The following is a 14,703-nucleotide window of genomic DNA, read 5'->3' on the forward strand; positions in this document are numbered from 1 at the left end:
AACATCAATAATATTCTTTTTTAATTCTTAGAGGAGACCTATCACCCGAAGAAATAATTCCAAATCCTATTTTATGATTTAGTCTAGCAAAATAAACTTCACTTTTATTTATTTCACTTTTATTTAATTATTTAAATCTGGTTTCTTTTAGTCTTGGAATTCACAATCTCAGCAAGCAGGTGGGTGCCATTTTGTGGACACCGTCATTAAGGCAAGCTTTGTATCCTGCCAAAATCTCGTGTTTGTGCCAGAATGGGGGCCTGATGTCCATGTCCATGCGCTGGCTACACAATTAGACAGAGAAGAGGGAAGGGGAATGTGAGGAGGGCAGAGATATCAAAGAATTGAAAGTAATTGCCTGCACCGCCTCTATGCCTCAGGTATAGAGGAGAGACAGACAATACATGATTGACAACTGACATTTTTAAATGAGTTTATAACAGGCATGGGTGTTTCAATCTGAAAAAACAATTTTGGCTTTCATTTGAAAAGTACTTTTATTATACAGCTTTTTATGTCTGGATGACAGGTCCCCTTTAATTTAACAGGTTTTAACAGAAGATAATGTACATACATTCATAAGAAAGGAAAATAACATCAAATATTCTTTATTTAAATAGCACAAACATTCCACATAATTTTACAGATATTATACATGTTTATCAGTCCCTGCCCAAATGGTGCATACAATCTAAAGTCCCTATCACAGTACCACACAGCTAACCTGCCTGTATGTTTTTGGAGTGTGGTGATAACACAGAGTACAGGGAGGAAAACCAGGCAAGCATGGGGAGAACATACAATCTCCTTGCTGCCATGTGCCCTGCCTGGAATCAAAGATTAGACCCCCAAGGCATAGGGGTGAACCTTGTATTTACCATTCTGTTGCCTGTGCTACCTAGCAAAAGCCAGGGAGTCCAGACTTTATGGAAGGTTTTCTGCAAGTCATTTTTCAGGCCAGCCAGCCTCTTAAAGACGAGAACTTTGTTCAACTTTGCCTTAACTAGGTGAAAGTCTAGAATGGGGGATTTCCAAGCCTCCCGGCATAGTGCATTAGTGCTTCTGTAAGGTCTTTCCTTAAAATTCAAAACGGTGACATTTGTAATTAATGTGTACAAATATGTATCCATAACTGGACAGCTTTGGGGCATTTCCGCCAAATTTGCATAAAAGTTCCCTACTGGCCACAGTTTCTGAAGCATTAGGGGGTGGGGGGACTTGTGTGGTAACATCAGTGTTTAAGTCCTTCCTTCCCTGTCAGGATTTCAAATGATGCAGAAAGATAAGAACTGTTAAACAGCTGGGTTTCAGCATAAAAAATGGCATTTATTAATACTTTTTGAAGAAACAAGTAACTAATGGATATATTAGGGGTGTCAGTGTTATGTAGGCCTCTATCAAATTTTGGTTTCAAAGCCGGAGTTCCCCCTTTATGTGAGCTATTTTACCGTCCCATACAAACTTGTTGATAGCTTTTTGCACAGACCCAAGCATTCTTGATGGCAGGACAGGAAGGATTCTGAATATATACAGCAGATGTGGTAAGGCTGACATTTTTAGGGCAGCGATGCTTCCTATCCAGGACAGTTTAGATTGCTCCAAGATTTTATCGACTTGAGTATCCTCTGAGATATTTTGTTGTAATTGGCTTGTAACAATGCCCCATAATCACAATGAATATCCACTCCTAAGTATTTTAGATTGTTTTTCTGCCAGTGAAGTTGGAAGTTGATTTCTAATAGTTTGGTAATGTGGTTGGGTAAGAGCTTAAGTTGTTTTAACTGTGAGGCCTGAAACATTTGCAAAGTCCTGTAACACTTCGTACAGAAAAGGGAAGGATGTCAGAGGTTTTGATATTGTAAGCAGGATACCATCCACATATAGCACATATTTATAATCTACATTTCTGTCAATTTGATTGAGTCTTGCCATGCAACACCATAAAATCCTACGAAATATGACGAAATGTAAATTCCGATCAGATAAAGTTGGATAGTATAGCTTGTTCATGCAGCTACATATGACAGTCAATGTATTTCAATGGAAAAAAAGTCTGACAGACACCATCAGATTTTATCTAGTTGGACGAAGATGCAGCATGCAGAGCTCGCATCAGAGAAAATTTTCCATGTAGTTTACACATCAGATTTTTGTCTCGGTCACATATTATTTTGACCCATGCAACTACATCCAACTTGTAGAATGTGTTTTGTTGATCCAACAAAATCTAATGTGGAGTTTAGCCCTTAAACATTCATATTGATGATGTTCTGTCTTTGTAACCAAGAACAGTATTCCAGGGAAAATGGAAATTATTTTTAAATATCAAAATTATTTGCTTACAATGGACTCTATGAGAGATGGCCTTTCCCATAAATTGGAGCTTTTCAGGCAACAAGTTTCCAGATAAGGGACCAATGGTCATGTTTTTGGATAATCCCCTCCCTTTATTAAGCCCTTTGCCCATACAGCATTCACAACTCCTATTTAAAAAAAAAAAAAACTGTCAGATTACCAGTAAGCTGATCAAAAAGCATCATGACTGTATATACCATACACACACAAATACATACAGAGACACAATAGGATGCAGTGAGGACATGTAAAATGAAAAGTAGATAACAAAAAACTAAATAAAGTTAAGATAAAGATTTCATCTGTTCCTATTCAAGCACTTGGGTACCACATGTGCAGTTTGAATACTCAGAAGTGACATGTGCAGTGGTCATATGATTCTGTCACATCCTTTGAAATACTTACCCTTTTGAATCAACCCTTTGCCTGCCAAGCACGTACACCATACGTTCTGGCAGGCAAGGGCTTTAACTGCCAAGCACGTACATTGTACGTGCTTGCAGTTTAACATGCTGTACTCTGACATCAGCGGCTTTAGCCGCCTCTGCAGAGGTTTAGCAGCATTGACAGCCCCCTGGGCAACGAGGCAGGGGGGCTGTCATGTCGGTCCTGCGACAGGATTGTCGCAGGGCCGACCTAAAAGAAGCAGACACAGCAAATCGCGTGTCTGCATTGCTGCACTGCTTCCTCCTGCTCACCTCGTGTTCCAGCGACGCCCACACACTTCCGGCTTGCTGTGAATCTGCAGACAGCTTCTCTCTCTTCTCCAGCTCTCAGATCAGCCAGAAACGGTAAGTGGCCTTTATTTTAGACACTTACATACACTTACCTACATTATACACACATATTTTAGTAAAAAAAAATAAAAAAAAAACAAACGTTTTTTTGATTTTTTCATTTTACACTTATATGCACTTATATGCATTTATATACACATATACACACTTATATACACACTTATATACACACTTATATACACACTTATACACCGTCACACAATTCTTGGAAGTGTACACACATGTATACACATTTTATTTTTTTTACTTTTTCATTTCACCAATTTGTGTTCTTTTTACCCATAAAAACTGTTTATTTCAGCAGCGTGACTATTGGATAATCGATTTCGGCCACTAATTACGCTGTCAGTGCAGTTATTTTGTTATTTCATTGATTTGCACAATTTTTGTGGTTTTATTGCAATTTTATCCCTGCATTATTGTTCCTTATGTATCTTTAGTATAGTTTTGCTGTTTGGTGCTTTGGTATATTATTTTACTTAGATTGATCCGTCAGAATATATGCTTTCCAAAAATATATGGTTTTCTGGGGTCTTTTTACAGTTTGGGGGTCTTACGGCACATAACGCACAGTTGGGGTTCTCTTTTCAGCAGCTTAGTTGGCCAGTGTGAAAATTCATATCCACGTTTTTCAAACTATTCAGTAGACCTCTGATGTCCATATTTGGGGTGATTTTTCTTTGTACGTAAAACATTGTGTGCGATAAATGTGGCAAACCAAAATTTTTAGGTGATTTTCAGAAATGTAAAAATCTCTATGTTTAGAAAAGTTTTGCAGTTTGGTACTTTGCTGTAGAAAGACGTCTTTATCTTGGTTGTTTTCGTCAGAATGTGTACTTTCTAAAAACATATGGTTTTGGTGGGTCTTTGCTGTTAGGAGGGTCTTGAGGCACATAATATGAAGTCAAGGGTCTATGTTTACAGAAGGCGAATCGGCAGTAGAGAAAACTCATATGCACTATTTACATTTGGGGTCCGCACATGCCAGCTGCCTTGGGATATCAATGCATATTGGGCATAAAACTGTTCAGTAGACCCTTGGCATCAGTATTTATGGTGTTTTACAATTGTATGTAAGAAGTTGGGTGAGATAAATGCGGCCAATTGCAATATTTTTAGGCGATTTTCAGAAATGTAAAAACCGTTGCTTTTATCGCCAAATTTAGGAAAGGCTTGCGACTTGGTACTTTGGAGTACAAAGACATGCATACCCAATTTGGATTCGCGGGAATGTGTAATTTCCAAAAATATATGGTTTTCTGGGGCGAACGTACTTTTTTCTACCTTTGCCCCCCCCCCCCCAAAACGATGTAAATGTGTTGATTTTGCAATACCTAAAATGAAAGACCATATGGGGGGGTCTTCCTTTTGGGGCCTCTATATGCCACGTGCTTGGGTACACCTATACATATTGGGCATAAAACTGTTCAGAGGACGCTAGGCTTTCATATTTGGGGTGATTTATCTTGATACCTAAAAGTATGTGGGCAATACGATGCTGCAGGTTGGAAATTTTGAGGTGATTTTTGGAAATGTCACCAAAGTCACCAAATTTAGGAATGGTTTGCGGCATTGTACTTTGGAGTACAAAGACATGCATACCCAATTTAGATTCGGGAGAATGTGTACTTTCCGAAAATATATGGTTTTCTTGGGTGAACTTACTTTTTTCTACTTTTGCCCCCCCCCCCCAAACGATGTAAATGTGTTGATTTTGCAGTACCTGAAATGACAGACCATACGGGGGGGGTCTTTATTTTAGGGCCCCTATATGCCACGTGCTTGGGTACACCTATACATATTTGGCATAAAACTGTTCAGAGGACCCTAGGCTTTCATATTTGGGGTGATTTGTCTTGATACCTAAAAGTATGTGGGTAATACCATGCTGCAGGGTGGAAATTTTGAGGTGATTTTTGGAAATGTCACCAAAATCACCAAATTTAGGAATGGTTTGTGGCTTGGTACTTTGGAGTAGAAAGACATGCATACCCAATTTAGATTCGTGGGAATGTGTACTTTCCGAAAATATATGGTTTCTGGGGTGAACCTACTTTTTTCTACCTTTGTCCCCCCCCCCCCCAAACAATGTAAATGTGTTGATTTTGCAGTATCTGAAATGACAGACCAAATGGGGGTCTTCCATTTGGGGCCCCTATATGCCACATGCTTGGGTACAACTATACATATTGGGCATCAAACTGTTCAGAGGACCCTAGGCTTTCATATTTGGGGTGATTTCTCTTGATACCTAAAAGTATGTGGGTAATCCGATGCTGCAGGGTAGAAATTTTGAGGTGATTTTTGGAAATGTCGCCAAAATCACCAAATTTAGGAATGGTTTGTGGCTTGGTACTTTGGAGTACAAAGACATGCATACCCAATTTAGATACGTGGGAATGTGTACTTTCCGAAAATATATGGTTTTCTGGGGTGAACATACCGTTTTCTACTTTTGACCCCCCAAAACGATGTAAATGTGTTGATTTTGCTGTACCTGAAATGACAGACCATATGGGGGTCTTCCTTTTGGGGCCCCTGTATGCCACGTGCTTGGGTACACCTATACATATTGGGCATCAAACTGTTCAGAGGACCCTAGGCTTTCATATTTGGGGTGATTTTGCTTGATACCTAAAAGTATGTGGGTAATACGATGCTGCAGGGTAGAAATTTTGAGGTGATTTTTGGAAATGTCACCAAAATCACCAAATTTAGGAATGGTTTGTGGCTTGGTACTTTGTAGTACAAAGACATGCATACCCAATTTAGATTCGTGGGAATGTGTACTTTCCGAAAATATATGGTTTTCTGGGGTGAACTTATTTTTTTTACTTTTACCCCACCCCAAAACCGTGCAAATGTGTTGATTTTGCAGTATCTGAAATTACAGAACTGATAGCTCAAATGAGGTGTCTAAATTTTAGGGCCCCTATATGCCACATGCTTGGGTACACCTATACATATTGGGCATCAAACTGTTCAGTGGACCCCAGGCTTTCATATTTGGGGTGTTTTACATTGATACCTAATGATGTGTGGGAGATACGATTCTGTAGATTGGAAGCTTTGGTGTCATTTTTCAAAAAATTCACCAATTTCTATAAAACATTATAACTTTAGGAAACAATTGCAACTTGGTAGTTTGGAGTACAACGATATGTTTACCCATTTTTGATTCACCAGAATCTGTTCTTTCTAATAATGGGTAGTTTTCTAGGGTAAACCTCCTGTTAGTGGAATGTTTGGCCTTGAAATCAGAAGTATGCCGTTTGGGGAGCGGTGCTTTGGAAATTTGGTAGTGTACTGCTTGTAGATTTTGATCTATACAAGTGAGAAATCTCCATAAAACTATATATATTTGGTATTGCCGCGTTCAGGAGACATAGACCTTTCCAAATCAGCTGTGTTCTCATACATAAAGTAAATAATGTTTCTGATATATGTGATTGTTCTTTGTGAAACATGATTTTTTTTCATTTTATTGGACACTTAGAAGCCTATATTTTTTTACAGAAGTAGAATTACACCAAAATTCTTGCATATTTTGAAAGTTCAGGTTGTCCTGAAAAAAACAATATATTGTTTTCCTGGGTAAACTAAAAGACCGCCCCAGGAAAGGCCCTTAAAGTGAAAGAGTGCAAAATATCTAAAAACTGCTTGGCAGTAGACGTTCGCATCTAGGACAAAACGGCTGGCAGGGAAAGGGTTAAAGGAGGAGAAAGCATATCAAATCTCATTTCACCCATATGAAGCCATCCCAAATCCCCAAATCCTTTTGCTCAGAGTCCTACCCAAATGGTTTTGGCCAGGCGCTACACCTGGCTGATATACCCTGCTTCTCTCCATCCCTGCTCCACCCCCCACGTCGCACAAATATTAGTAGTTTGCTTACTGAAGCTGGCAGGACTGTGTTCTGTTTTTGCTGAAGTGCACAGTCCTATCGGCATATATTTAAAGAAAGTTAATTTTAGCATAGGTGGAAAGAGCACTGTTGCTAGTAATCAGTTTATGAAAAATAGGAGATACTTAAACATTTGTGGCCCATCATTAATTCACCTAATCATTCTGAATCATTAGACAATTTGCAGAATGCATATTTTCTTTAAAAACAAAAAAAACTGACCAGGTTTTAGGTGGCAAGTTTCAACACTTCTTTGTTAAGTTTCAGTGATTGTCAAGTGTTTAGAGCCTTGCCATGTATCAGATCTGCTAAACAAGTCGCCATGAATGGCAAAGAATTCTTATTGGGATTTGCTGGTTAATCAGTCATGCATATGTGCTCTAAAATGCAGTAAAATTTATAACTATTTTCTGATACCATATTGTTGGGAGAATTCTTGGCTACTAGATTCTATGAACTTCTACAAAGAAAAACAAGCAAACTGATTTGGTCAGTTCAAGCTTGTGTGGTGTATAAATCATAGTTAATTGAACATCTTTCATAATACGTTTAAACTATAAAATACTTCCAAGACTGTTGGGAGCTTATAACACATACGATTTCTTCTGGGCAAAAGACAACAAAAGTCTACACTAGTAAGGGTATGTGAAATACTAAATGTCACGATCGCCGCCCGGAGCAGGTCCAGGAGCTCCGGGCGGCGCGTCCTCCCCTGCCAGCGTCGCTCCTAAAATGGCGGCGCCCATGGCCGCCACGTGGGTAGTGGCGCCGGCGCGATGACGTCAGCGCGTCGACGTTGGCGCAAGGACGCCGATGACGTCACTATGGCGCCAAATTCAAATATAAAAGCCATACCAAGACGCCAGAACGGCACCCAAGTATAGGATTCGTTCCTGGGTTTCCTGTCTGCTATTTTGAAGACATTTCTTGTTCCTGTTTGTTGCTGACCTCTTGCCTGGACTTTTGGACTTTGCTGATATTCTGCCTGCCCTTGAACCCTTGCCTGGACTTTGGTGATTCTTCTGGTTTACCCCTTGTTGGACACCGCGACCTTGACTCCCTTGTGGGCTTCCTCCTTGATCCCGACAACCTCCCTGGTGGGAGCATCCCGGCTCCCTGACACTAAAGAATTGTAGTCCATTGAAACATTCCAGCAATTTATTAAATACGCTTTGTAAAAAGGCCTAAACATTAAAATGACAACCATTCTCAATAAAAGTTACCTGGTAGTAGGGATGTAAGAATGCATCTGGGCAGCCTGATAAAGCCATTTGTTCATTAAAGATGTAGGTGCCAGAATAACTTTATTGCTTCAACGCCTGAAAGGACATGTAAAAAGAGAAAACTAAGTTACCAAATTTGTAGCATGTAGAATAGCTACCTAAAACTTTAGGATTTGTATGAATTCCAGATGTATGCAAAAACTCTAAAAAATAAATGTCCATTAACGAGGATCATTAAGAGGTCTGTCTGCAAAGCATCTTACCGAGCTGCAGACTGTAGTAATTTCTAATCTGCTTCTATAAAATTTTGAGACTTTGAAGTCATCTTTACTTCTCTGGAATGCAAATCAGTCCAGTGGACATGCAAAGCTTAGCTACAGGTAACTGCAACTAAAATCACAATGGACAGAAACATTTTTCTGTTGATAAAAACTTGTTATAGAGCAGTTGTAAATGGCAAATTGCAGTTTTCTTGAATAAAACAGCTTTGGTGGGAGACGTCTGACCACAATAGCCATTCCTTAAAGGGGTTGCTCACCTTCCAAACACTTTTTTCAATTCAGTTGTTTTTAGATTGTTCCCCAGAAATAAAGACTTTTTTTCAATTACTTTCCATTATTTATTTTTTACTGTTTTTCCAAAATCTAAATTTAAAGTTGAATGTTCCGGTCTCTGGTGTTTCAGTCAGGCAGCTCAGTAATTCAGGTGCAGACTCTAAACTGTTACAATTTTGCAACAATTAGTTGATACATTTCTCAGCAGCATCTCTGGAGTATTAACAACTATTGTATCAATTCTAACAGCTGCCTTTAATGAAACCCAGAGATTCTGCTCAGCAGGGACAAAGATAAGAAATGTATCAACTAAATCTGTCCATTTAGAACAGGGTCGACGACCCCCCCCCTCCCAGAGCTGTTTCTGAAGGTGAAAAATTAGACTTTACACAATATTAGAAAAACAGTGACACATAAAATAGAAAGTCATTGGAAAAAGTTATTTCTGGTGATCTATCTTAAAACAACTAGTTGTTTGAAGGTGAACCACCCCTTTAAAGGAACAGTAACGTCAAAAAATTCGTTTTTTAAAGTAATGAAAATATAATGCAGTGTTGCCCTGCACTGATAAAACTGCTGTGTTTACTTAAGAAACACTACTATTTATATAAATAAGCTGCTGTGCAGCAATGGGAGCAGCCATTCAAAAGAGAAAATACTCAGGTTACACAGCAGATATCAAATAAGCTCTGTCTGTCTAATGGGGTTATCGGTTATCCATTTGTGCCATATAGCCGTTTTTCAATTTCCGCCATTGCTCCACAGCAGTTTGTTTATATCGGGTCAGCAACCTTTACTATAAAAAGAGCCATTTTGCCCCCTCTTCCACTAAATAAAAATAGTCTGGAGCCGCAAAACATAACAGTTCATAAACTTTTAAATATTTTTTTTTAATTTTAACAAAACAACAAATATGTAGTGGGCATGTATAGGCCTACTTTTAAATTAAACACTGAATAGCCCTATTAAATACTAATGTTCTCATCTGTTTAAAGGCGAGGGCTATAGACGTCATTAAAATATGCATCACATCCACGTCTATAGCCCTCGCACCTGCTGCAGCTGGACTCTGGAGGCTTCTCTCTTGTTTTGAGTGTGCGACCGCAGTAAGGACCATAATGAGTCATCTTGCTGCGGCACCGTCTTGCCTGGGATGTCTATACAGGCCTCGCACCTGCTGGCGGCATCTTGAGTGTGCGACATCGTTAAAGGAAAACTATACCCCCAAAATGAATACTTAAGCAACAGATAGTTTATATCAAATTGAATGACATATTAAAGAATCTTACCAAACTGGAATATATATTTAGATAAATATTGGCCTTTTACATCTCTTGACTTGAGCCACCATTTCATGATGGTCTCTGTGCTGTCTCAGAGATCACCTGACCAGAAATACTACAACACTAACTGTAACAGGAAGAAGTGAGGAAGCAAAAGGCAGAACTCTGTCTGTTAATTGGCTCATGTGACCTAACATGTGGTTTGTATGTGTGCACAGTGAATCTTACGATCTCAGGGGGCGGCCCTTATTTTTTAAAATGGCAATTTTCTATTTATGATTACCCAATGGCACATACTACTACAAAAGTATATTATTATGATAATGGTTCATTTACATGAAGCAGGATTTTACACATGAGCTGTTTTACTCAGTATCTTTTAATAGAGACCTACATTGTTTGGGGGGTATAGTTTTCCTTTAAGCTAACGGTTAGCTTACCACGGTCGCACACTCAAGAAGCTGCCAGCAGGTAAGAGGACTCTATAGATGATGTGACAGGCAAAGCCCGTGACTGAGCCACAGCAAGCAGGATGAAGAGCCGCGGGTTGCCTACCGCTGGTTTATATGAACTATAATAGTGTTTCTGAAGCAAAAATATCAGTTTTACCAGTGCAGGGCAACAGTACATGATATTTTCATTACTTTAAAACACTTACATTTTTTGGTGTTACTGTTCCACCTTTCCTTTAATACCTCAAAAAATAAGTTTTAGTTGCATGAAGAGTCATGTCACCATGTCATCAGTTAAATTTGTTAAATGCACTGGCCCATAAGATAGTTTGTCTCTTTGGGACATTACGCAGAACAATTTAACAGAAATATTGCTTACAGTGTTGAGTAGTCAACAGTGATTATAGGTCATATGCTAATGGGTTCTGAATTGGGGCAAAATCCAACTAGAACAGTTTAGCAGGAAGACTGGATTCATAATTATATATAGTTTATTGGTGTATGCAAAGGATTGATGTACTGTAATGAGAATTTATGCATACTGAAAAAAATGTCCCAATAATTCCAAAACTGCCCAATCGGCGAGATGACCGATATCCAAGGCTTTTTACTGATATCAGTCGCGTTGTCTCCCACCACACATGCACAGATAATTGTACGAAAGATCTTTATTGGTCCATGTATGGCCACCTTTAGGGTACACGAGCCTCACCAATCTCTCACTGTATCGTATAGAAACCCTTAGTACTTAACAGGCTGGTTAGAGCAGGTGCACCTCTTCCTAAACAAGCTTACATTTCCGTACATCATAATGGGACATATTGCTCTAGCTCCTATGGTTTGTAAACACATTTACACCGTCTGAAACATACGGGGCCCTAAATAATGCATGCACATTACATGTGCTACAGACAATTGAGTCCAATTGGCTCCTTGGATACGATGAAGAATATTTGGTTATGATGTTTCTGATGATCAGGGCTTTTTTTTTTTAACAAATCCTGCAGTGAAAAAAATGTTGTTAATATGCTGTTTTCCAAAAGTACTACAGCTTCTGAGTTGGCTTGAGAACAGGGCTTTGACTGTTCCATTGTAGGTATTTTTTTTAGCTACTCCAATAACAATTTAATCTTGTGTTTGGGATCATTGTGCTGCTGGAAGATAATCATTTGCCAAATAATCAGTTTTTTCAGCAGCCTTAAACAGGGTCTCTTGCAGCAATTCCCAATTTTCCATCATTTTAACAAATTGGCTAGTCCTCAAAATTAAAATTCTGATTTTCAGTACAGGTATTCTGAAATAAACTCTAAAATATCACAGAACAAGTTTTAGTGTATTTTGGTAAAATACAGAAAATGGTCAAATTTCAAGGGTCCTAACACTTTTTCAAGGCACAAATATTATTTGAATATTTAAAATACAGGTATGGGACTTGTTATGCAGGATGCTTGGGACCTGGGGTTTTCCAGATAAGAGGTATTTTTGTATTTTAGATCACCCTACCTGGAATATTAGCAACTATTGTATCAATTTTAACAGCTGCCTTTTATGAAACAGGGATTCTGCACCGCAAGGACAAAGATAAAAAAAAGTATCAACTAAATGTATCAATGTAGAACAGTTTACAGGGTTGGGGACACACTTCCAAGAGCTGCTTCAGAAGGTGAAAAATTAAACTTTACACTTCAATATTAGAAAACCGGTAATTGGTAAAAGTCTTTATTTATGGTGAACTATCTGAAACCAACTGAAATGAAAAAAAACCCTTAAGGGGGGTTATTTACTAAAATGTAAAATAAAGCAAAGCTGAACAAACACTAATTGAATTCATTTATCAATTTTTCTCACAAAAGTCGTCATGAAAAAACATTGCAACAAAAATCAAGCATCAAAATGTATAATATGAGTGACACTTCAAAAACTCAATTTTATTAAATTGTCGCTGCAAAAATTCAACTTATCTGACAAAAACCCTGACTTTATCTAATTATCCAGTGCAGATCACAATGTCAAGATACAACTTCACAACATCTGCCATTGACTTCTACATGACCTTGACAGGTTTGAGATTGAAGATTTTTGGATTCTGACTTTTAGCACCTTTTGTGTATATAATACATCTCTAAAAATTTTAGTTTTTGTTCCAGAAAAAAAAAACGTGTTTTCCCCTTAAAAACCTCGACCAGATAAATTTGTGGTTTAATAAATGGGCCCCCCAAGTCTACTAAAAAAATAATTTAATCATTAAATAAAACCAAAAAGTTCTCCAACAAGGATTAATTACTTAGGGTCAAGAACAAGGTAAGGTTTTATTATTACACAGAAAAAGGAAATAATTTTGAATTATTTGAATTAATCGTCCACAGGAGATGCAGACAAAGACAAGAAGTCCTTTGCCCTCAACCCATTATCAATATATTATAGACATTGAGACCTTTTGTGCCTTGAGCTACTAAAAAATGCCTTACCCTTTAAACAAAACATGGATTTTCTGTCCATATACAAAATAATGCAATATATGTAAGCTGGCCAACCATTGGAGATAATGAATCCAATACTATAGTAGTATAATACTAGAATGCATTAAAATTAAACATTATTCTGTGGAAAACAAATTATTTAAAATATTACAAAAGGCATGCATATATGCAATAGAAATTGAAAAATTTACAAGGTTAGAAAAATCTACTTACAAGACCCAGAAGACAGCACACTATACTGACAAGTGAGGTTTCACAGCTTGCCCACGTGTTTAGGAATAGAGATATTAAAGCAAATCTTCAGCAGCTATGGACAAAAATAACTTAAGAATTACTTCTAGGAAACTGCATTCTTGGAAGTCATTCTTCCTAGGCATACAGAAGATCAAGTTAGAACTCGGCTACACAAGCATTTTAAACTATTTATGATGCCACAATTATCTGTTGCCTAGCTTGCGCTCAGCCGGCAGCAGGTTCAGGGGTATGAAGCATAAAAGGAAATTAAGAAGTTAGCATAGTATGAGTGTCATACCGATGCCTGATGGTTTCAAATCTGCAATGTATAGTGTAAGCCTCTTGTTTCCATTCTATAATAAATAACTACCACACAATGAGAATCAATCAAGCAGTGGAAAAACATAAAAGGCTGCAGAACAAATTCAAACCCTTTTTTAAAGCAGAGTCCTCAGCATACAGAATACATGGCTTTGTAAAACCCAAAAATCCGTTTCCCACTAGTCATGAGGCAGTAGAGTATGAAAAGGAATTGGTACCTGGTGTGTGTCCAGCTTTAAAAGTTTGTGAATGCTGGAGAATTTATTGGGGTCATTTTTTATTACTCCAGGCAGAAGCGCTTGGGTACTAAGGGGTGCAAAAATATGCCCATCTGAGCATTAAAGGAAGAGTTCAGTATGAAAATAAAAACTGGATAAATAGATAGGCTGTGCAAAATAAAAAATGTATCCAATATAGTTAGTTAGGCAAAAATGTAATGCATAAAGGCTGGAGTGACTGGATGTGTAACATAATAGCCAGAACACTACTTCCTGCTTTTCAGCTCTATAACTCTGAGTTAGTCAGCGACTTGAAGGGGGGCACATGGTACATATCTGTTCAGTGAGTTTGTAATTGATCCTCAGCATTCAGCTCAGATTCAAAAGCAACAGATATGACCCATGTGGGCCCGCCCCCTCAAGTCTCTGATTGGTTTCTGCCTGGTAACCAGGGTAACCAGTCAGTGTAAACGAAGAGAGCTGAAAAGCAGGAAGTAGTGTTCTGGCTATTATGTTAGACATCCCGTCACTCCAGCCTTTATACATTACATTTTTGATTAACTAACTATATTAGAAACATTTATTTTGCACAGCCTATTTACCCAGTTTTTATCACTGAACAATTCCTTTAAGGGTCACGTTCTTTATGCTCCAAGACACAAAAATAAAATCCAAGACCTGCAACAATTCAAAAAAGTGAAAGGCAGTACGCAGATTTTATAGAATGCATATTTTTTTACACTTTGCACACAGCCTTTAACTTGGAAATTGACCCTATTATCTGAAACAATGCATCGAAAAAAAGTTTTTTTGAAAAATTCTAATTCGGTTTTCGAGATTTATCATACTCTGGCCCTTTAAAATTCAACTATTCACTACCAA

At 38.1% G+C, this 14,703-nt stretch overlaps 1 protein-coding gene across 6 annotated transcripts in view; it reads right to left on the reverse strand.

The window, feature by feature from the left end:
- Nucleotides 1–14,703, reverse strand: part of grb10.L (growth factor receptor bound protein 10 L homeolog) — a 136,023-nt gene that overhangs the window by 91,981 nt on the left and 29,339 nt on the right. For 5 of the 6 annotated variants that reach the window (XM_018267563.2, XM_018267561.2, XM_041566119.1 and 2 more), the window contains one exon: nucleotides 8,280–8,375. In XM_018267563.2, coding sequence (XP_018123052.1) covers nucleotides 8,280–8,327 — 48 coding nt within the window. In that variant the 5' untranslated portion in view covers nucleotides 8,328–8,375. Of the gene's footprint in view, nucleotides 1–8,279; nucleotides 8,376–13,261; nucleotides 13,356–14,703 lie in introns of all 6 variants that reach the window. The other variant, XM_018267562.2, reaches the window with a different exon arrangement.

The sequence above is a fragment of the Xenopus laevis genome, chromosome 6L, assembly GCF_017654675.1.
Source record: "Xenopus laevis strain J_2021 chromosome 6L, Xenopus_laevis_v10.1, whole genome shotgun sequence".
In the NCBI taxonomy this organism is placed as follows: Eukaryota; Metazoa; Chordata; class Amphibia; order Anura; family Pipidae; genus Xenopus; species Xenopus laevis.